At 52.2% G+C, this 21,675-nt stretch overlaps 3 protein-coding genes and 1 long non-coding RNA gene across 16 annotated transcripts in view; 2 read left to right on the top strand and 2 right to left on the bottom strand.

Annotated features, from left to right (window-relative positions):
* LOC308253405 overlaps positions 1-1,028 on the bottom strand; it is a 33,829-nt gene extending 32,801 nt beyond the window's left edge. Inside the window, exon 1 of the long non-coding RNA XR_013961130.1 lies at positions 921-1,028. This is a non-coding gene — a long non-coding RNA (uncharacterized lncRNA). The remainder of the gene's footprint in view (positions 1-920) is intronic.
* Positions 122-12,165, top strand: ATXN2L (ataxin 2 like). Of its 13 annotated transcripts, none has more exons than XM_080678803.1 (24): positions 122-564; positions 2,035-2,071; positions 2,291-2,347; positions 2,428-2,499; positions 2,880-3,030; positions 3,426-3,550; positions 4,346-4,437; positions 4,865-5,065; positions 5,949-6,124; positions 6,257-6,367; positions 7,185-7,379; positions 7,466-7,537; positions 7,775-7,845; positions 8,026-8,318; positions 8,397-8,466; positions 8,996-9,142; positions 9,271-9,343; positions 9,434-9,621; positions 9,992-10,121; positions 10,214-10,335; positions 10,501-10,713; positions 10,896-11,085; positions 11,289-11,448; positions 11,693-11,822. In XM_080678803.1, exons 1-23 carry the CDS (start codon positions 263-265, stop codon positions 11,441-11,443), a joined length of 3,243 nt encoding a protein of 1,080 aa, XP_080534929.1. In that variant the 5' UTR covers positions 122-262; the 3' UTR covers positions 11,444-11,448; positions 11,693-11,822. The 13 variants fall into 13 exon arrangements, with proteins under 13 accessions (XP_080534929.1, XP_080534935.1, XP_080534931.1 ...); XM_080678809.1 differs by having other exon boundaries at positions 11,412-11,448; XM_080678805.1 differs by lacking the exon at positions 11,289-11,448 and having other exon boundaries at positions 10,896-11,139; positions 11,716-12,165.
* Positions 12,166-14,256: 2,091 nt separating this feature from the next.
* TUFM (Tu translation elongation factor, mitochondrial) lies at positions 14,257-18,272 on the bottom strand. The gene is made up of 10 exons (XM_080679646.1): positions 18,135-18,272; positions 17,826-18,020; positions 16,984-17,150; positions 16,614-16,718; positions 16,363-16,527; positions 16,077-16,209; positions 15,888-15,992; positions 15,622-15,773; positions 15,417-15,536; positions 14,257-14,854 (listed from the first exon to the last, which is right to left on the bottom strand). The coding sequence occupies exons 1-10, from the start codon at positions 18,190-18,192 to the stop codon at positions 14,681-14,683; spliced, it is 1,374 nt and encodes a 457-aa protein (XP_080535772.1). The 5' UTR covers positions 18,193-18,272; the 3' UTR covers positions 14,257-14,680.
* Positions 18,273-18,547: 275 nt separating this feature from the next.
* SH2B1 (SH2B adaptor protein 1) overlaps positions 18,548-21,675 on the top strand; it is a 28,025-nt gene continuing 24,897 nt past the window's right edge. Inside the window, exon 1 of the mRNA XM_080677824.1 lies at positions 18,548-18,843. The gene's annotated coding sequence lies outside the window, so the exon portion shown is untranslated. The remainder of the gene's footprint in view (positions 18,844-21,675) is intronic.

The following is a 21,675-nucleotide window of genomic DNA, read 5'->3' on the forward strand; positions in this document are numbered from 1 at the left end:
GCGACGCGCACGCGCGCCAGCCCGGCTCGCGCCCTCTCGCTTTCCTCCGGCCCGCGAGACCCCCTCCCCTTCCGCCTCGCGGCGCTTCCTCGCGCTGCGATCTTCTCTATCCACCCCGAGACTGCGGGCCTTACCCCCCCGCCCGGCAACGGCGGGTCCCCAGCTTCCCAATCCCCTTCGCTTCCCGCGCTCTCCGGCGGGGGCCCAGCCCCGGCCTCCTCTCCCTCCCTTCCCCCTAATTCCCCTTCCGGACGCTGCCATCATGTTGAAGCCTCAGCCGCCACAACAGACGTCCCAGCCCCAGCAGCCGCCCCCCACGCAACAGGCCGTGGCCCGCCGGCCTCCCGGGGGCACCAGCCCTCCCAACGGTGGCCTCCCGGGTCCCCTGGCCGCCTCCTCGGCTCCCCCAGGACCTCCCGCTGCCGCTTCCCCCTGCCTGGGGCCTGCGTCTGCTGCCGGGAGCGGGCTCCGCCGGGGAGCCGAGGGCATCTTGGCGCCGCAGCTGCCGTCACAGCAGCAGCAACACCAGGAGAGGCCAGGGGCAGCGGCCATCGGCAGCGCCAGGTGAGGAGGGTTGGGTTTCTGGGCGCTGGAGCGCAGGCTGCGGGGCAGCAGCGGCTCGGTTCCGGCCCGCCAGTCTGGACTTCAGTACACCGCGCGAGTCGGGCTCCTAGCCTGGCCACCTTTGAGGGAGGACGGGGGAAGCCCCCCTTCCCCATGCGGCTGGGGATGGGTCCTAACAGGTCAAAGGAAAAAGGGTCCCCCCACAGCCACCGGGACATTTAAGGGCCATGCTCGGCTCTCAGCCTAGTTAAGGCTCGCAGCCTGGGCCTTAGGGGCAGGCGGGGCGCACCCCGCTAGCGCATCGGAACGAGGAGTTGGGGGGGTGAAGAGGTGATCGGGGTCCCCAGCTCCATTACCACGAAGGGTCTCGCGGTTCCCGGCTTCAGCCAATGGGGAGTCAGCTGCAGGAAGGGGTCCGGGCCGTAGCCAATGAAGGGGGGCGCGCGGCCCACAGTTTGGCCAATGGGGAGGGAGGGACTTGGAGCGGGTTGCCACCTCCCCCTTCCTGGTCTGGCCAGTAGGAGGGGAGCTGGGTGGGCGGGGGGACGGAAGGAGAGAAGGGGGGGGGGCGGGTTGCGGCCCGGGAACCTCCCGAGCGCGCGTGCCCTTTGCGTACGTGCGCGTGGATTCTCTGCCTTAAGACCCAGGCATTCACAAGCCCCAGTAACGGGGCAGTGGCTGGGAGTGTGCGTGGAGGGGTTCATGGCTGAGTGGTAGACACCACTCGATTTGTGTATGGGTTAATGCAACTGAGCGTGGTGGTAGACGCAGGCGCAGTGGATTCTGATCGCGGGAGGGGGTATTTTGAAGAGGCCCGTGGGTCTTAGTGCGCAGGCGCAGACCGGGCGAGGCCTCCCGGTGGATACCTTTTGCGGCTGCGCTGTCCCCCCAGCCCCGCCAACGGCCCCCTCATCACCCTCCTCAACTGCCGGTTACATCAGCCAGCGAGGAGCGGGGTTATTAGACGATTGACGACCCTCTCAGAGTGGGTAACTGGCTGATGAGTAAAGAGGCCGAGAAGGTGGTTGTAGACGGTCTACCGTCCTCCCAGGAATTGGGGCGTAAGGCCCTGAAAAGGATTGTCTTTTCTGTTTGGGAGGTAACGTGCCTGCGCTAGGTACTTCCGGGTCTGTACTCCCTGAGCTTTACTCTTACATCTGAGATGGATTATTATCTAATGCCGTAGCAATGGTCTCTTGGAAGGATGCAGCCTTGGCCCCTTGGAGAAAGGGAGACAGTGGTTGTTGATTGAAGTCTATTTTACTGGCATTTGGAGGAAATGTGTCTAGTGGTTTATAATGTCTGTGCCTATTTCTTCTATAAGGTGAAAGTTTGAAAATCTTCATGAATTTTAGCCTAGATCAGCATTTTCACATAGTGTGTGGTTCTAGGATACCAAGTCCTTTAAAATTAATTGTCTAAGAGGGATTGAACAGATTTCAATAACTAGTTTCTTATTTCCTCTTATAGGGGACAAAGCACTGGGAAGGGACCCCCACAGTCACCGGTGAGTTGCCCCCCCCCCCAAAAAAAAAAAAGGTACAGAGACCTAAAAGATGCATATGTATGAATAGAGGACTGGTTAGGTACAGAAATAGTCAGGTAGGCTCAGAAGGGCAGGGGTCCCAGCTCATACAAGGTGGGTGGGAGTATGGAAGTACAGATTTTTAGAAGGAAGGTGAGATGTTGACTGGCTATTTATTTCTACCTCCTATGTTACTGACAGGTATTTGAGGGTGTCTACAACAATTCCAGAATGCTGCATTTCCTTACAGCTGTTGTGGTAAGTAGGTACTTAACCTCTAGGTTGTTTGAGGGATGCCATGCATCTGTTTGATTTTCTTATTTTTCATACTTTCCTAGGGCTCCACTTGTGATGTAAAGGTGAAGAATGGTACCACCTATGAAGGTATCTTCAAGACTCTGAGCTCAAAGGTCAGTGTACTTAAATTAGCTTATTTTTGGAGTTGTGTGGAAAGAGGGAGAATGAAGTAGGTTCACTGAAGATGTGAATTGAGTGGTGTTGGACAACATTATGGCTGTTAACTCATTTCTTCAGGCTTGCGCTGGATTTCAGTGCTGCAAGCAATGAAAGGCATAGGTCTGAAATTTGAGGGCTGGATACTCTAATGTAAAAATTTAAAGTGTAAAATTTTAATTTGGGGACTTTTGCTAAGTTCTGTGGCTGATACTGAGAAGATGTTATGCATGATGTTGGGAAGTTTAGAGAGGTAAAGAGAAAAATAGTCATATTTGCCTTCATGCTTCTTGATATTGACCTTGGGTGTTGGAAAATGGGACTTTTTTTTTTTTAGTTTGAACTGGCAGTAGACGCTGTGCACCGGAAAGCATCTGAGCCAGTAGGTGGCCCTCGTCGGGAAGACATTGTGGACACCATGGTGTTTAAGCCAAGTGATGTCATGCTTGTCCATTTCCGAAACGTTGACTTCAATTATGCCACTAAAGGTATTGTTCCATGCTCTTACGTCAAACCCACTCTGTGAGTGGAGAGCTGAGAGCAGTTACATTATGCTTGACTTGCTCCTATAACCATCCATTTTACTATCTTACTTGTTTTCTGAGGAAGATGACTGGATTTTTCTTGAGAATGTGTCTTGATATGTAAGATAATATGGGATGAATTTGGCCTTTGTTGTAGCTCTTCCTGTTTGCTTTGTTTTCAACTCCTTGCTGCTTCTGAACTTACTAAGATGATAAATTTTATGCTGTGCCTACACAACCCCCAAACTGTGGCACACGTAAACTTTTCTTTGCTTCTGAACAATTCATGGAAAGGGGGGCATTGGGGGAAAGCCTGTGAGATACCACATGATTCCTGATCTTCATCTCTGCGCCCACAGATAAGTTCACTGATTCAGCCATTGCCATGAACTCGAAGGTGAATGGGGAACACAAAGAGAAGGTGCTTCAGCGCTGGGAGGGTGGTGACAGCAACAGTGATGATTACGACCTCGAGTCTGATATGGTACAGTCTCCTTCCCCAAGACCCTGAGAGCTGGGCAGCTCTGCTGCCAGGGTGTGGGTTATGGACTCCACTGTCATTCTTGGAACTGGGTTGCTTCGGGGCGGGGGGTTGGGGGGATCATTTACTCTTGCCTATTCACGACATCAGATTCCAAATGGAAAGGCACAGAACGTAACAAAACAAAAATACCTGTGCTCCCACCATCTGTGATTGACAATTGTTAATATTTGCTTCAAGTCAACTTAACACAAAGTATAGACAAGAGTGAGTACTGTGTAGGCACATTTCTCTTCCAAAGAAACAGCTACTATACTTTGAATCATTTAAAATTCTCGTGAGAATTGCTGTTTAATTTGTACAACAATTTCCTTTTTCTGCCTGTTTTTGAATGTTTCGTGTTGCTCCATAGATCTAGTTTATTGCTTTTAACTGTTGTGTACTGTTCTACATATGAACCTATCTATGAATACCCAAACTGTATTTCTCTTTTTCCCTACTGATCTGTGCTTGTCATTATAGTTGCCTTATTGAATTTTTAGAACATGCACATATACCAAAATTTCTCTGGGATATAAACCTGAAAATGGATTTCTTAGATTTTATGACTTCAGTTTTATTGGTTATTGTCAATTTGTGCTGCAGTTGGTAGTTCTAGTTGGCATTCTCACCAGCCTTGTCCCAATTTTTCCACTTATGGTATGGTCAGATTTTTAAATTTTTTAGTCTGATGGAAAATGATAGGTCATTGTTGCTTTCCTCGCTGGGTTTTAAAACATTCTCCCTCCTTCCTCCTAGTCCAATGGATGGGACCCCAATGAAATGTTCAAGTTCAATGAGGAGAACTATGGTGTAAAGACCACCTATGATAGCAGTCTCTCGTCTTACACGTGAGTGTCTTGGTACTCCCCATGTGGTGCAGTTTGAGGCATGGAGTCACCAACAGAGGGGCAGGTCTCTAGGTGGAACATCGCTTTTTTCACGCTTTTCTGGATGTTCAGATTGCCCTCTCCCCACTCCTGTTATATCTTGTGAACTGCTTTCAAAATTTGCTTTTAATCTTGATTCCAGGCCACCTCCTGAGTAAAATTAACTGCTTGCCCATTTGTCCATACTTTTCTTCTAGAACTTAAAATGTACTTAAATATGTGTTTCAAGTGTCCCCTTCAATCATAGATGCCTTGCTGCTCTGCCTGGGACTTAGTAGATGTCCATTAAATATATGCTGGGTTGTGATAGGACTGATAGAAATTTTTTTCTTTTTTTCCCTTTGTCCCCTGGCACTGGGATGGTGGTGGTCTCTGGTGGTCTTCTCAGGGTGCCCTTAGAGAAGGACAACTCAGAAGAGTTTCGTCAGCGGGAGCTGCGTGCAGCCCAGTTGGCTCGGGAGATTGAATCGAGCCCCCAGTACCGCCTGCGGATTGCCATGGAGAATGACGATGGACGCACTGAAGAGGAGAAGCACAGTGCAGTCCAGCGGCAGGGTTCAGGACGGGAGAGCCCCAGTTTGGTGTCTAGGTAATTCCTGGGGGCAGCCTGGTATGTTGGGGCTCATTGTATGGGCCAAAAGTTTTGTACACTCTTTTTTATATATATATTTTATTGAATTTTTACAGAGAGGAAGGGCGAGGGATAGAGAGTTAGAAATATCGATGAGAGAGAAACATCGATCAGCTGCCTCCTGCACACTCCCTACTGGGGATGTGCCCGCAACCAAGGTACATGCCCTTGACTGGAATCGAACCCGGGACCCTTCAGTCTGCAGGCCGATACTCTTTCCACTAAGCCAAACCAATTAGGGCTTGTACACTCTTGTTTGAGCCTCACAGCCATATAAAATGTAGGTTAGTTATTCCCAATTATTATTTTAGGAGATTAAAATGTAGAGTGGTTAAGTGCTTTACCCATAGTAACAAGACTAAAGTTAGAAAAAGATTTTTGTTTCAGAATTTTGATATATATTCTTTCTCTTTTTTCTCTGCATATTCATCTATATGCATCTCTTATTCCTCCCTTTGTGAAAATAGAATCAAACTGTACTTGATGATCTGTATCTTGTAAAAGATGCACCTTGACCTACTATGTGGTACTGCTTTTCTCATAGGACAGGGGTGGAAGAATTATGGAATATTAGCTTGGTTGGTCGGGTTAGGGTTGACAAAATGTAAGGTCATAAGCCTCTAGCCACAGAACATTTAACTAGGACAGATCTTCAAGTGGGGTAGTGCAAAAAGCTGGAGCCAGGCAGAGAGAGACAATGTGAGGGTGTGTGTGTGTGTGTGTGTGTGTGTGTGTGTGTGTTGGGTGGAAGGTGGCCTTTAGAAGGAAGGGCTTCATCTTTCCAAAATGTGTGGATTTTGTGGCTACTTGACCTCATTTGAACTCTTCCCTCCACCCCCAGGGAAGGAAAGTATATCCCTCTACCCCAACGAGTTCGGGAAGGTCCCCGGGGAGGAGTTCGATGCAGTAGTTCTCGGGGCGGCCGACCTGGCCTTAGCTCTTTGCCACCCCGTGGCCCTCACCATCTTGACAATAGCAGCCCTGGCCCAGGTTCTGAGACACGTGGTATTAATGGAGGTGAGTTGTGAAGCAGACATGTTGGGGACAGGGAAGGATAATTGAAAGGAATGGGTTGGAAGGATGATGGATTTGTGGTAATGTACTAGCAGGTACTCTCCCTCTTTTTTTCCCACCTTTAAAAAAAAATAGGCCCTTCCCGCATGTCCCCTAAGGCACAGCGGCCTGTGAGAGGTGCCAAGACTCTGTCTTCACCCAGCAGTAGGCCTTCTGGAGAAGCTTCTGTTCCACCTCCGCCTGCAGGTACAGTTCAGCATGTCACAAGAAGAGATGGGTAGGAATTTGTAGAAATACAAATGTCGGTTGTTAGAATACTGGGCTGGGAGACAGTTCAAGATGTAAAAAGCATTTTGAAAGGTTTGGGTTTATACTTTTTAGCAAAGAATTTTTCAGTTTCCCTCATGCAGAAACCCCAATATAGTGATTCATGGGTGTGTCTGGATTTGTGGGTGTGTCTGGCTGGCAGATAACTTTGTTTAAATTAGTTGCCAACACTTTAAAATAGGAGAAATCAGACAATTTCTAATTTTATTGAAGTACAGGAAGTTCTGCCAACACTGACCTGTCCTTTTGTTGTTGTTAATCCTCACCCGAGGATATTTTTCCATTGATTTTTAGAGACATTGGAAGGGAAGGGGAGAGACACAAAGAGAGAAACATCAATGTGAGAGAGACACATCGATTGGTTGCCTCCCACACACACCTTGACTGGGCTGGGGATTGAGCCTATAACCAAGGTATGTGCCCTTGACCAGTATCAAACCTGGGACCCTTAGGTCTGCAGGCCGATGCTCTGTCCACTGAGCCACACCGGCTGAGGCAACACTGACCTCTCTCGCTGCATTGCTGCAGGTGTCTGGACTGAGTCACGACTGCCCTTTTTGAGTCTTTCGTGGTGCCCATGAGGCCATCTCACCTGCTTTGCCCTTCTAGGCATTTAGGTCTGTGAACTTGTATATAAAAGAGTGGATAAACTTTCATTGGTGTTTTTAGTAAGTCCTTTGTACCCATTGATAACTGACCAGCAGTAGCCATTGTGCAGCTTTCCCTTTTCTTCCAGTGGGCCGGATGTACCCCCCACGCTCTCCCAAGTCGGCTGCCCCTGCCCCAGTCTCAGCTTCCTGTCCTGAGCCTCCCATTGGCTCAGCAGTACCAACCTCTTCAGCTTCCATCCCTGTGACGTCATCAGTTGTGGATCCTGGAGTAGGTTCCATCTCCCCAGCTTCTCCAAAGATCTCACTGGCCCCCACGGATGGTAAGAGCCAGATGGTTCAGGGCTGTGGACAATGTGAAGTGTGGTTCTGGGAAACAGGACCTTCAGGTGTCTCTCTTCTTGCTCAGTAAAAGAACTCGTGGCCAAGGACCCTGGAAGAACTCTGGAATCCCAGGAGCTGTCCCGGATATCTGGGAAAGGTGAGGATTGTTTTTTTTTCTGCCAAAGTATAATGCCCCTTTGATTAGGATAGCATTTCAATTAGAAAGTTGTTGGAATTCAAAAACAATGTCTATTCAAAACAAAACAAAAAAAACAGTCTATTAGGCCTTGGATTCTTCTTCTGTTTTTAGATTTTTGTACTGTGGGCTACTGGCACTGTGTAGCCACCTTTGAAAAAAGAAATGTATATTTTCTCTTTTCACTGTTTCTCATAGTCCCTGGCCTTCAGAATGAACAGAAACGCTTTCAACTGGAAGAACTGAGAAAGTTTGGGGCCCAGTTTAAGGTGAGAAAAGTGTGGGAATGAGTTCTAGGATGTTAACAGGATGAAGGTGAAGTGGGTCTGGGCAACTTAAAGAAGAGGCACAGGACTAGGTGGGGTAGAAGAGATAAGAGCAAGGGTGAAAGAAGGAAGCAAGGCCTTGGGTCTGGACCGGTGTTGTATGTGTGATTTTTCTTCTTCCAGCTTCAGCCCAGTAGCTCGCCTGAGACCTGCCTGGATCCTTTTCCTCCCCGGATCTTAAAGGAGGAGGCCAAAGGGAAGGAGAAGGAAGTTGATGGTCTATTGACTTCAGAGCCCATGGGGTCCCCGGTCTCCAAGACAGAGTCCTTATTGGATAAGGAGGACAAACCGCCCCTGCCACCAGCAGGAGGCACGGAGGGGCCAGATCAGCTCCCACCACCTTGCCCAAGCCAAACTGGCAGCCCCCCAGTGGGCCTCATCAAGGGAGATGACAAGGATGAGGGCCCTGTTGCCGAGTGAGTTGGGCGGGAGGTGGGTGGGTGTCGGGTGATGGGGGGCAAGCCATGAGGATTTACTTTGCTTTTCTCTCATAGACAAGTGAAGAAATCCACATTGAATCCTAATGCCAAGGAGTTCAATCCTGCAAAGCCTCTGCTGTCTGTGGTGAGATGGGGTAGCATCTTCCATAAAGGAGACTTGGGAATGGGGTAAAAGCACTGGAGGGAAGAGCACTTGCCACCAGGCAGAAGATGTGTGAAAGTGTGTAGGCTGATTTGGGAAAAACAGACCAATTTCAGGGCTGGGTGGCAAAGGATTGTGATGTGTCCGACAAGTATTGGTTTGTTTCTCTCTGATACTTAGCATTTGGTTCAGGGAATGTCTGAGTGTTGTAGTTATGAGCATGAGCTTCATTTGGACTCACTGACTTGGCTTAAAACCCTGTACTTTTTTATAAGCTTTGTGATCTCGGACAAGCCACTTACCCTACCTCTCTGCTTCAGTATTGTCAGCTATAACTCGAGTGTGTCCACCTCGTAGGGTTGACGTGAGGCTTAACCAAAATAGAGTGTAGAATGTGTTTGGCACACAATACTCCATCCATAAATGCTGTTGCTGTATAGGCAAGGGGGTTGCTATGAGTAATAGGAAAATCGTAAGATATTTTATACACGTCCTCCCTTGTCTCTTACAGAATAAATCCACTAGTACCCCAACTTCTCCGGGGCCCAGGACTCATTCTACTCCCTCCATCCCGGTGCTGACAGCAGGCCAGAGTGGGCTGTACAGCCCCCAGTACATTTCCTACATACCTCAGATCCACATGGGACCAGCTGTTCAGGTAAGAGAAGGGGCTCGGTGGGCCCAGTGTTGTAAGAGGTTTGGTTGGGCTGGCTGAGGGACCAGGTCAGACCTGTTCTGGGTATTTGTAAGCAAGTCATTCAGCCTTATCTGCATTACTGTCCCTAGGCACCTCAGATGTATCCATATCCTGTATCCAACTCAGTGCCTGGACAGCAGGGCAAGTACCGGGGAGCAAAAGGTGAGCAGGGTCGGGAGGGGCAGTCGGGACTGCCCAGTGCCTCCTGGCAGATGGAGCTTGAGCTCTGCACTATTTTTTCCCTGCCCCCAGGCTCCCTGCCTCCCCAGCGCTCGGACCAACACCAGCCTGCCTCAGCCCCTCCAATGATGCAGGCTGCCGCTGCTGCTGGCCCACCTCTGGTGGCTGCTACACCTTATTCTTCCTACATCCCCTACAACCCACAGCAGTTCCCAGGCCAGCCCACCATGATGCAACCCATGGCCCACTATCCCTCACAGGTGACTGAAGCACGGGAGGGACATGAGGGTACAGAGGCCTTGCTAGAGATCCCATCTCCACCTCCCAGACACAGAGGAGCTGGGTGAGAGAGGCAGTCGGTGTTCTGGGTGGTGGTGCCAGGCTGGGGATTCAGTCCTAGCTCTAGTAGGATCTGTTGCAAGGCACCTAAGACCCAAGCCCCAGACAAAATAAAAATTAAAAGACAGCCACCACCCAAGCCTTCACTAAAGTGTCAGTAAAATAGCACCTACGCAGTTAGGTTATTTGTGAATGTCCAGCAAGGTAGTTGTGACAAGGCCCCAGAGCATTGCTGTGCAGAGGTTGTGCCTTCCAAGTCCTATGCTGACCATTTCTCTTTGCCACTTCCAGCCGGTGTTTGCTCCCATGCTTCAAAGCAACCCACGCATGCTGACATCGGGGAGCCATCCCCAGGCCATTGTGTCGTCCTCCACTCCTCAGTACCCTTCAGCAGAGCAGCCCACCCCCCAAGCCCTTTATGGTGAGTTCTGCTGGACCCTCTCCCTCCAGGCTGTGCTCCTCAGTCCCCTCCAGTGTGCTCAGCACTGATTATCTCTCTCCTTCCATCTGTAGCCACTGTTCACCAGTCCTATCCACACCATGCCACGCAGCTCCATGCCCACCAGCCGCAGCCGGCCACCACGCCTACGGGGAGCCAGCCACAGTCCCAGCATGCGGCCCCCAGTCCTGTCCAGGTGCTTGCCGTAGGGGAGCTGAGTGGTTGGGGCAGGAGTTGGGGGCTGAAGGAGAGTGGTAGAGCTTGGGGTATTTCCCCAGCGGTGAGGATTAGGGGTCAGTGGGTAGAAGGCCCTGGGTATCAGAGGAGTGAGTGGCGCTTAACCTTTCCCTCCCTCTGACAGCACCAGGCAGGGCAGGCTCCACACCTGGGCAGTGGACAGCCACAGCAGAATCTGTACCACCCAGGGGCCCTGACAGGCACGCCTCCTTCTCTGCCACCGGGACCTTCTGCCCAGTCCCCTCAGAGCAGCTTCCCCCAACCAGCTGCCGTGTATGCCATCCATGCCCACCAGCAGCTGCCCCACGGCTTCACCAACATGGCCCATGTTACCCAGGTAAGAACTCAAGGAACCTGCTTTGTCTGGGTCTGTTTTACCATGAGGACCTGGGCCATGAGACTGTCCCATTCCTGAGTCCCTGGTGCCAGGCTGCCTCTACATCATGCTCCTGACGCTAGGATTCTTGGCGCCTTTGTCAGGCTTCTGTGGTGCTCCTAACTACTTTGTGTTTTCTGCAGGCCCATGTCCAAACTGGAATCACAGCAGCCCCGCCCCCACACCCTGGGGCTCCCCACCCGCCCCAGGTGATGCTGCTGCACCCACCCCAGAGCCATGGGGGACCCCCCCAAGGCGCAGTGCCCCAGAGTGGGGTGCCTGCACTCTCAGCTTCCACACCCTCACCCTACCCCTACATCGGACACCCCCAAGGTGAGCAGCCTGGCCAGGCGCCTGGATTTCCAGGAGGAGCCGATGACAGGATTCGTGAGTTCTCGTTAGCTGGGGGAATTTGGCATGGAAGAGCTGATGGGCTGCAGGTGGGGCAGGATGCACGGGTTCTGGGTGGGGAGTGAGGGGTCTTGGAGGCAGGGCTGTCCCACAGGGCGCCTGCCGACCTGCACCTGTCTGTGAAGTATGTAGGGTGGGCAGAAGCCACAGTCGCCGCCGCCAGGGGCTTGCTCCTGGCTCTGTCCTTTGCTTCCCTCCGTCCTCGCTCAGTTGTGATCCAGCAGCCCCCCTCCCCACTGCCTCCCCAGCTCTCAGTGACCCCGACTGTCTCCTGACTTAGCCGAGGTAAGGTCAGCGCAGCAGACAGGGCCAGGCTGGGGTGTTGGGGGGCTGAGCTGGGCACACGAGTAAGGGCTCTGGCTCACTGGGAAACAGTGTTTGATTTGTGCTTCTGACAGCCCCATGAGACACCTTGAGGAGGCCGCTCCTACCCACACTCCCCCCACACCCCACACTGGACGGCATTGGATGAAGGGACAGCTGCTTGGGTTCTAATGCTCCTGCTCTCTTCTCTTTCCCCTCCAACCAGTTCAATCTCATCCCTCCCAGCAGCTCCCCTTCCACCCCCCGGGGAACTGAAGATTGTCCTGGCCGCGACCTGAGACCTCCATGAGTGGAGGGAAGAGTGATCTCTATGTCTCTTCCCCCAGCAGCTCGGACCAGTCCCAGCTCCCCAACCCCACCCCACCCCTTTCCCTGGGGGAGCTGGGGAATTCCTGCCAAGCACCTTGAATGGGAGAGGCCTCAAAGTGGGTGGGCCAGGGTCCAACGGGGGTGGGGGGGTTCCTGCTCTGCCCCTGCCCCTGCCCCTGCCCCTGCCCCACCCCATCTTGCCCTCCCATCCTCTATCCCCCACTGGAGACGGAAGATCTTTTATTTTCTATTATTTATATGTCAGACTTGGGCCCCCTGTTCTTTCTTCCCCATTAACTCGAGTGACCTGCGTGAGAGACAGATGCCCCACAAGGATGGTTGGACAAGGACTTTTACTTTTTATTACATAAAAATATTAAAAAAAAAATTAAAAAAATAAAATTTTAAACTAACTTAACCTGACTAAAGTTTACTTTTTGGAGAATACAGTTAAGATTGTGGCCATCAGTCTTAAATGTGGTGTGATGTGGTTCCCAAGGTGGGCCCTTCAGCCTGAGGATGCTGCCCTTCTGGCTCTACTGCTGTACAGGTCCTCCAAATTTTCTCACCTCCAGATTGGTCCTCATGAAGTACATCTACTGATTTACACTTCAGTGTGTTTGGCCACTGGAAATAAAGGTTTGACTGGTGAATGGTCTTGGGTATGGGTGAGACCTATAAAAATGAAGTTGCAGTGGGAAAAGGGGAGAGGGCTAGGTTGAGGGGCCAGGTTATGGGGAATTGGAGGTAAACTAGGACAAGAACCAAGCATAGTATGTAGAAAAATCAGGCTTCAGAGGTTTGGGGATTTTTTTGTTCCAGGCAGCAGTAGGAATTCTTTTTTTCACCTGGCCTTGGTTTTGTCTGTGAAAAAGATTATTTCACCCTTAGGGAATTACAAGGACTGGTGCTTAATTGTAGGCAGGGAAATTCCAGCTCTGAGCAAAGCCAGAGAAAATTGGCTGGGACTGGGACAGGAAGAATGAAGATGAGATGTTGGGAAAGAATTCCCAGGATCTGAAAACTGGTGGGCATGGGGTTGGAGAGGGAGGAGAAGTTTTGAGGTCACAAAGAGCTCTCTAGGGGATGTCAGTTGGGGTTCTGGGGGCAATGATGGAAGCAGGAAAACCTTTCTGAGAGGGAGAGAGAGTAACAGCAATAGGGCCTCTTGCACGCCCCCACTGGGGATCAAGCCTACAACCTGGGCATGTACCCCAACCGGGAATCCAACCAGCAACCTGGGCATATGCCCTGACCAGGAATCAAACCTCAACCCTTGGTTCATACGTTGAGACTCAACCACTAAACCACACTGGCCAGGCAGACGTGAGGATGTTTGAAGTGTAGGTCTCTAGTACTGTGAATGATGTAACTCCAGGTGTTAACTAGTACTTTTTTTTAATACATATTTTATTGATTTCAGAGAGGGAGAAATGATGAGAATCACTGATTGGCTGCCTCCTGTACGCCCCCTACCAGGGATCAAGCCTGCAACCTGGGCATGTGCCCTTGACTGGAATCGAACCCTGGACCCTTCAGTCCGCAGGCCGATGCTTTATCCACTGAGCCAAACCACCTAGGACAAGTAGTAGTACTTTTAAAAAAAGTAATTTTTTACATTGGTGTGAGAAACGTCTATTGGTTGCCTCCCATACATACCTGAACTGGGGACCGAACCCACAACCTGGGGATGTGCCCTGACCAGGAAACAAACTGGCGGCCTTTTGGTGCATGGTACACTTAACCAACAACCACACTGGCTAGGGCCCTAGTAGTCCTTTTGATGAGTTAAGAATTGCAGGTTGGTTTTATCTTACTCCGAAGAGCAGAAATCTCAAAGTTGGGAGCTTATACTCCATCCAGCCAGGAATCCCCCTCTTAATCCTAAATCCTTCCCTTGAGCCTGTTCTCTGGAGTCAGATCAGGTTCCGAGTTTTTCCAAAGAGCCCTCAGCCTCCCCTCTCAGGACTGCTTAGTAGGATGTCTGGGATATACTCATTTGTCAGGATCCAAGTTTGAAAGGTGTACCCATTATTCCTTGCTGAATGTTATCTCTTTTTTTTGTTTGTTTCGAGGCAGCATCCTGGTCAGTAGGTTCCTTTTTTTTTTTTTTAATATATTTTACTGATTTTTTACAGAGAGGAAGGGAGAGGGATAGAGAGTTAGAAACATCGATGAGAGCTGAAACCGGTTTGGCTCAGTGGATAGAGCATCAGCCTGCAGACTGGGGGGCTTGTGGCTCCCCCGTTTTTATTTTTTAAATATATTTGATTTTTTACAGAGAGGAAGGAAGAGGGATAGAGTTAGAAACATCAATGAGAGAGCAACATCGATCAGCTGCCTCCTGCATGTCCCCCACTGGGGATGTGCCCACAACCAAGGTACATGCCCTTGACCGGAATCGAACCTGGGACCCTTCAGTCCGCAGGCCAACGCTTTATCCACTGAGCCAAACCAGTTAGGGCTAAAATATATTTTTATTGATTTCAGAGAGGAGAGGGAGAGAAACAACGATGAGAGAAAATTATTGATAGGCTGCCTCCTTCATGTCTCCCTACTGGGATCAAGCCCAGGTATATGCCCTGACCAGGAATCGAACCATGACCTGGCTCATTGAGCCACACCAGCCTGGCTCTGGCTCTCTTTTTATATTCCTCTATCGTTCCAACTTAAACAAAGGACACAAAACCAGGCTAGCTTACTATTCACAGAACAGTTTATTGACCTACCTCACCTGGCAGGCCATGTGGCCCTTCGGGCCAGGAGAAGTGATAGTCTAGTTGCAACTCTGCTGGGTTGCAGCCTATGCCCTGGGAAGGGGCATGAGAAACAGAACACTGGCCAGCACAGCCCTGCATACAAGAGCCTGAGCAGAGGTCCGCACTCAACTCCACTTGATGTTCTTGTCCTCCTCAGTCATGGCTGTTGTGTCAGTGACGAGGCCAGTGCCAATGGTCCGGTTGCCATCTCGCAGAGTAAAACGCTGGCCTTTTTCTAAGATCATTGGCTGCCGCAAGATTAGGCTAAGCTTCAAGTCCTCCCCAGGCATAGCAAGCTCCTGGAGGGGATAGAATCGTACATGGCCTTCAAGATGTCTTTATCCCAACTGTTTTGTTGGCTACCAACCAAAGTTAATGATTATGGGGAAATGCAGCAGGATGATTATTTCTGGGAACAGCTTCATCCCAGCTATCAGGCAGATGCAAACAGAATATGCAAAGGCAATAAAAAAAAAAAAAAAAAAAAGGACCACTGATCAGTATTCCTAAGGTATGTTCTTAAGGGAAAACGTTTAAATTTTGGACTAAGGAGGTCTCTTAGGAACTTCTCTAAGCCCTACGTATAGTAAAACTCAAGAAGAAATACCCTTTTCTGAGAAGTCTCTGGGTAAATGGTAATATAAATTTTTCAACTATTTCAGCCTAGGGAATAGTGGGTGAGGACTCATTCCTCCAAAATCCATTGGTCCAGACCTCCATCACTAGGTTTATCTACATCATCAGCCAGCTTCTCTTCACCCAAAGAAAAGTCACCCACATTGTCACATCTTTGGAACTGTAAGTGAGGCAGGCCTAATATGAAGAGTGCTCCTTCACATCCCATCCCTATGCCCACCATACCTTCCCTGGAGGCAGGATGACACGACAGGACATGTCCCAAGTCAGGGAGAACATGACAGGCATGAAGTGGGATACAAAGGGCTTGTGGCGGCCACCTTCCTCTTTGGTGAGGATGTAAACCTGGAAAGGAGAGCAAGTGGCTAGAAGCACTGCCTCTTGGGGGCAAGCCATCTCAATCAGCCCTGTCCACTGCCTGAAGCCTCACCTGTGCCTCCACCTTCTGGTGGGGCTGAATGGAACCTGGTTTGGCCATTACCAGGCCACGTCTCAGGTCCTCCCGCTTCAAGCCTCGAACCAGGGCCCCAAGATTATCACCTGCCTCTGCCCTCTCCAGGCTCTTGTGGAACATCTCAATTCCTAGGAGGAAGAAGAGGAGACAAGGACCTCTGGAGCAAAGGGAAGGCACAGGGATCTGCAAGGCAGAGGTCATCCTGGAGCCAGCCCCTGGGTCTCGAGGCTTTCTTCCTATACCTGTTACCACAGTGCGAATGTTCTTGTTATGTCCCAGGAACTCACACTCATCTCCCTTCTTCAAAATTCCACGTTCTAGAGTACCTGTCACCACCGTGCCCCGGCCTGGGAGGGAACAAGAAAGGATATTAGGGACCTTGGGCAAGGCTCTTGTTAGGGAGAGAGAATGCAAATGAGCACGGTCCTCACCAGGGATAGAGTAAACGGACTCTACAGGAAGCAGGAAAGGCTTCTCTAGGTCCCGGGTGGGCACTGGGATGTGAGTGTCCACAGCATCCAGCAGCTTCTGCACAGACTTCAGGCCTAACTCAGGGTCACGTTGCTGGAAGGGGTGGGGGAGGGGTATGACAGGACTCGGAAGTTTCCATTTTGCTTACCAAGAACTACTAGTACCCCCCAGACTCAGAGCACAGCTCCAGATGCCTATCCCGCCCCATCCTCTGTTACTACAGCCCCTGCCTGATCCTGCCTTCACCTCAAGGGCACAGAGGGCAGAGCCTACGATGACCGGAGTCTCCTCCCCTTTGTAGCCAAACTCAGTGAGCAGTTCCCGGATCTCCAGCTCGACTAGCTCCACCATCTCATTGTCCTGGACAGCATCTGCCTTGTTCACATACACCACAACATGCTCTACTCCAATCTGCAGATGGGAAAAAGGGAGATGGTGTCCTAAGTGGCCCAACTCCCCCCTCTTCCTCTTTCCACTCCCACCCAGGCTCCACATACCTGTCTGGCCAGTAATAAGTGCTCTCGCGTCTGGGGCATGGGGCCGTCATTGGCTGCCACCACCAGGATGCAGCCGTCAAGGGGGGCAGTGCCTGTGATCATATTCTGGGGGGGGGGGAGGAGGAGGAGGAGGAGGAGAGGAAACACAGCCTCGTTCAGTGACCTCAGCTGCACATCCATCTAGCCAAGCACAGCAATTAGGAACTGAGGCTCACCTTTCTCTGCCATCTCACCACCCACTTTAAGTGGCCATGCCCACAAATGCATGATATCAAACCTATACATCTTGAGTATCTTAAGCTCCTCCCACAAGCCTAACATTTCTCCTGACAGGAGGCAGCTCCTGGCCTGTCCCCAGAAATGCTCTCACCTTAACGTAATCTGCGTGACCTGGACAGTCTGTGTGGGCATAGTGGCGGGCAGCAGTGCTATACTCCACATGAGCTGCATTGATGGTGATACCGCGGGCTCGCTCCTCCGGGGCATTGTCAATCTCTTCATACTTCTTATACTTGGCCCCACCTCCCTCAGCTAAAACTAATCGGGGAAGGCAAGAGAACACAGCTCTCAGCTCTAGTTCCAGAGGTAGAGGCCCGGCTTCGGCACACCCCCCCGGCCCCTCCCACTTAAACAACCTTAAAAGGACAGCCTGGGGGATGGACCCTCCCTCAACTTCTGCAGAGATAACCAGTCAGAAAGAAAGAAGGGCCTGAAGGTCCTGCTCAGCGACTTTCTAGGGCAGAGATCCTCAAACTTTTTAAACAGGGGGCCAGTTCACTGTCCCTCAGACCGTTGGAGGGCCGGACTATAGTTTTAAAAAAAAAACTATGAACAAATCCCTATGCGCACTGCGGGACCCGGACCAGTCGGCTGCTAAGCAGGGCAGGCAGCGGCACCCGGCGGGCCGCATGTGGCTCGCAGTAGTTTGAGGACCCCTGTTCTAGGGTAAAGCCTCCGCTTACAGAGCGGTCCCTAACGCTACAGGGAGGCCATTAGGGTCCCCCAATTTATGCACCACTAAGTTCTTCATGTTCAGGGGAAATCTGTCTCCTGAACAGAAATCTTCCAACCCCACCTCCCGCCCACTTGAGTTCTGGCTCCTCGGGCTACACTAAACACCTCCAGCAGCCACTGTGCGGGCCCCGCCTCCCTGGCTCCAGGTCCCGCCTGCAGAGCGGGCCCTGCCGGATGCCCCCTCAGCAACCCGCTTACTTTTCGTGATGGCCGCGGTCAATGTGGTCTTGCCGTGGTCTACATGGCCGATGGTACCCACGTTCACATGGGGCTTGTCGCGCACATAGATCTTCTTGGCCTCCACGGCCAGGCCGCGGCACAAGAGGGTCAGTGCCGGGGCCGTCAGCGGCCGCAACAGGCCCTGCAGTAGTGGGGTCGGGCCGGCGCCGAGACCTGCGGGGCAGAGGCGAGGCGTGGAACCAGGGCGCGGGTCGGAGCTCGGCCACTCCCGACAACCACCACGTGTCCCCGGACCCCCAAGTGTCATCGTCCGCCCCGCCCCCTCACCGCTGAAGAGGGGCGTCGCGCGCAGCAAGGTGGTGACGGCCATTGTGGTCGTACTCATGCCCCGAGAACCGGTGCGAGGTACCCAATGCCCGCGCGTGCAGAGGGCAATTGCGACTGGAGGTTACTTCCGGCGGAAGTGAGGACCAAGAGGGCAAATCCGGGCACCTCTAGCCACCAATTTTTATGGTAATCTCCGCCGACTTCCGGGCGCGGGCCGGAAGACGTCAAGGAAGGTAAATACTGGAGCGCGGGGGCGGGGAAGGATGGAGGTTTCCACACCCATTCAGGCCCCGCGGGAGGAGGGAGCACGCAGTTCTCTCCGGCGCCGCCAGGGGGAGATGTGAACGTCCCATGATGCACCAGCGCCCGGAAGACCTGTGGACTCCGGGGTTCCCGAGCAGCGGGCTGCATTTAGGGAGGAGTTAGGTACGGGTAGTCCGGATCCGGAGGGCGGCTCCCGGCCTCCGCAAGGCAGAGGCGGCAGAGGCGGCAGAGGCGGCAGAGGCGGCAGAGGCGGCAGAGGCGGCAGAGGCGGCAGAGGCGGCAGAGGCGGCAGAGGCGGCAGAGGCCGGGACTGCTCAGGAACGTCCACGACTCGAACCCCTGGAGTCCGACCCACTGCGCGGGTCTGTCGATCGGGAGGTGGGACGAGGCCCTGCCGCCAGGCTGAGGAAGAGGGTCCTAGGCACCTTGCGGGGGTGGGGCTCAGGTAAGACCCATCTCAATGCTGAGCCTTTGTTTTTTTATCTGTAAAATGGGATTACAGTAGTAATATCTACCGCATGGAGAGACCCTGCTCTAGGAATGAATGAGCTGGAGAAAAAGCAGGAGTGGAGTCCTGAGGACTCCTGGTCGCACAGTCCTTAAACCTCAAATACCTGCCCTCCTAGCCCACAGCCTGCGGGGACAGCCGAAGCCTTGCCATTCATCTCTGTCTCACTTCAGCAGTCCAAGAAATAATTCCCTTGTTGATTGCCTCACCCACCCACCCAGTTTTACTGATGACACCAAGGGTGAGGGACAGCCTCAAGTACCATTAAGAGCAGCTTGAGCCCAGCTGGCCTGGCGGGGTGGTTGAGCATTGACCTATGAACCAGGTGTGGACGAAAGGGGCCACATGCAAACCTGACAAGCTCAGGGAAGGTCTGCATGTCGGTCTTGCAAACTCAGAGACCTAAAGTAACAAAGGACGGTCTGAAATTAAACTTTAACTAAAAGCAGTTATGGTGGGTGGTTACATCCTAGGCCTATATCTTCACTGACAAGGTCAACCTTTACCTTAACTGAGCCTGTCTTTTTGCATCTATAATAACATACCCTTGAAATGTCTGGGTAACTTGTAACTTCCCTTTTTCCAGACCCCTTGGGGCACAACCTAATTTGCCTGAGCACCAGGACAGATACCACAAATTCCTTCATTATTATGTTAATTGTTCCTGCACCCACCTAAGTATGTCTATCATTTTACTTTTTATCAAATCCCAGGGGTTTCCCTGCTCTGCTTCCTCTCTAGTCTATCACCAATGGATTTCATATAACCCACCTACATCCCTTCCTTTGATTGCAATTCTATCTAATAAAGAGGGAATATGCGCCCTGACTGGTTTGGCTCAGTGGATAGAGCGTCGGCCTGCGGACTCAAGGGTCCCAGGTTCAATTCCGGTCAAGGGCATGTACCGTGGTTGTGGGCACATACCCGGTGGGGAGTGTGCAGGAGGCAGCTGATCGATGTTTCTCTCTCATCGATGTTTCTAGCTCTCTATCCCTCTCTCTTCCTCTCTGTAAAAAATCAATAAAATATATTTTTTTAAAAAATAAAATTAAAAAAAATTAAAAAAAAAGAGGGAATTGCTAATTAACCATCACTCCGACACAAAGATGGCTACACCCACAACTGAGGCCAAGTTCCCATAAGGAGGCTTAACGAGCAATCAGCAGAGACCTGAGGCTATGCCCTCCCCCACCCCCGTGGGGCTTGACAGGGGACCTCAGGCTGTGCCCTCCACCCAGCAGGGTTTGACAGGGGACCTCAGGCTGCGCCTCCCACCTTGGCACCAGGCCAGGGGACCTAAGGCCACGCCCCTCACCCGGCAGGGCTTGGTGGGGGACCTCAAGGTGTGCTTCCCGTCCTGGTGCTGGGCTAGGGGACCTCAGGCTGCTCCCCCCGCCCCAGCGCCAGGCCAGGGGACCTCTGGCCACGCTCCCCACCAGGTGGGGCTTGACAGGGGACTTCAGGCTGCGCCCCCCACCCCAGCACTGGGCCAGGGGACCTGAGGCTGTGCCCTCCTGCCTGGCGGGGCTTGACAGGGGACCTCAGGCCATGCTCCCCACCCAGTGGGGCTTGACAAGGGACCTCAAGGTGCACCCCCATTGCCGGGTCAGGGGAACTCAGGCCGCGCCCCCCGCCCAGCGGGGCTTGACAGGGGACCTAAGGCTGTGCCCTCCTCCCGGTGCCAGGCCGGGGGACCTGAGGCTGCGTCCCCCGCCTGGCGGGGCTTGACAGGGGACCTCAGGCCATGCCCCCCACCCAGCAGGGCTTGACAGGGGATCTCAGGCCATGTCCCACACCTGGCAGGGCTTGATGGGGGATCTCAAGGCATGCCCCCCTGCCCTGGTCTGGGCTGGGGGACTTCAGGCCACGCCCCCCATCCTGGGCCAGGCCAGGGGACCTGAGGCTACGTCCCCTGCCCGGCAGGGCTTGACAAGGGTGGGAATGGCCAGGTCTGGATCTAGCCCAATGGGGGGAGTGGGCGGCCGGGTCTGGATCTCAGCAATTTTGAGGCGAATGTGGGTGGGCGGGGACTAGACTCTGGGTCCCGTGGTGTGCCCCAGACTCTGACAGGAGGAAGGTTTTCATATACATTTTACTAATTTTCTTTCATCTCTGACACTTCTATTACAGAGAAAGGGCAAATAGCAATATTAAATTATTTCCTCTAATTAATCTCCTTTTAATGTGCATGAATTTCGTGCACCAGGCCACTAGTTTATATATGTAAAAGCCTGAGTGACCAGCCTGTAGCTATGATGCAGACTGACCACCAGGAGGCAGATGCTCAATGCAGGAGCTGCCCCCTGGTGGTCAATGTGCTCTCACAGGGAGTGCTGCTCAGCCAGAAGCCCAGAAGCCAGGCTTATGGCTGACGAGTGCAGCAGCAGTGGTGGTAGGAGCCTCTCCCTCCTCTGCGGCAGCACTAAGGATGTCTGATTGCCAGTTGGACATCCCCCAAGGGCTCCCAGAATGCAGACTGGAGAGATGGCGCAGGCTGGGATGAAGGACCTCCCTCCCAACTCCCCACCAAAGTTCATGAATCCCGTGCACCAGGCCTTAGTTTTCATGATAAAATGAGGAACTTGCTAAGACTTATGTCCTGAATCTTCTTAGGAAGAGGCTGGTACAGTATAAAAAGGCGTGTGTTTTTTTTGATGTTGTTGTTCCTCAGTCACTCCACTCCTGGAAATCTACCCTATGACACTATTGACCACTATTGGGTTGTGAGATTTTTAGGGGATGGTAAACTTCTTAAAGAAATACTTTCCT

This window comes from Plecotus auritus (genome assembly GCF_963455305.1).
Source record: "Plecotus auritus genome assembly, chromosome: 7".
NCBI classification, from domain to species: domain Eukaryota; kingdom Metazoa; phylum Chordata; class Mammalia; order Chiroptera; family Vespertilionidae; genus Plecotus; species Plecotus auritus.

Bases quoted from the DNA above. Each gene is read 5' to 3' on its own strand.
- ATXN2L (XM_080678800.1), top strand. From the start codon at position 263: ATGTTGAAGCCTCAGCCGCCACAACAGACGTCCCAGCCCCAGCAGCCG. The intron at 2,348-2,427 runs GTAAGTAGGTAC...ATACTTTCCTAG, and splicing joins ATTTCCTTACAGCTGTTGTG to GGCTCCACTTGTGATGTAAA. The intron at 10,336-10,500 runs GTGCTTGCCGTA...TCCCTCTGACAG, and splicing joins CGGCCCCCAGTCCTGTCCAG to CACCAGGCAGGGCAGGCTCC.
- TUFM (XM_080679646.1), bottom strand. From the start codon at position 18,192: ATGAGTACGACCACAATGGCCGTCACCACCTTGCTGCGCGCGACGCCC. The intron at 17,151-17,825 runs GTAAGCGGGTTG...TTCCCCGATTAG, and splicing joins GACCGCGGCCATCACGAAAA to TTTTAGCTGAGGGAGGTGGG. The intron at 14,855-15,416 runs GTATGGTGGGCA...TATCCCCTCCAG, and splicing joins TCATCCTGCCTCCAGGGAAG to GAGCTTGCTATGCCTGGGGA.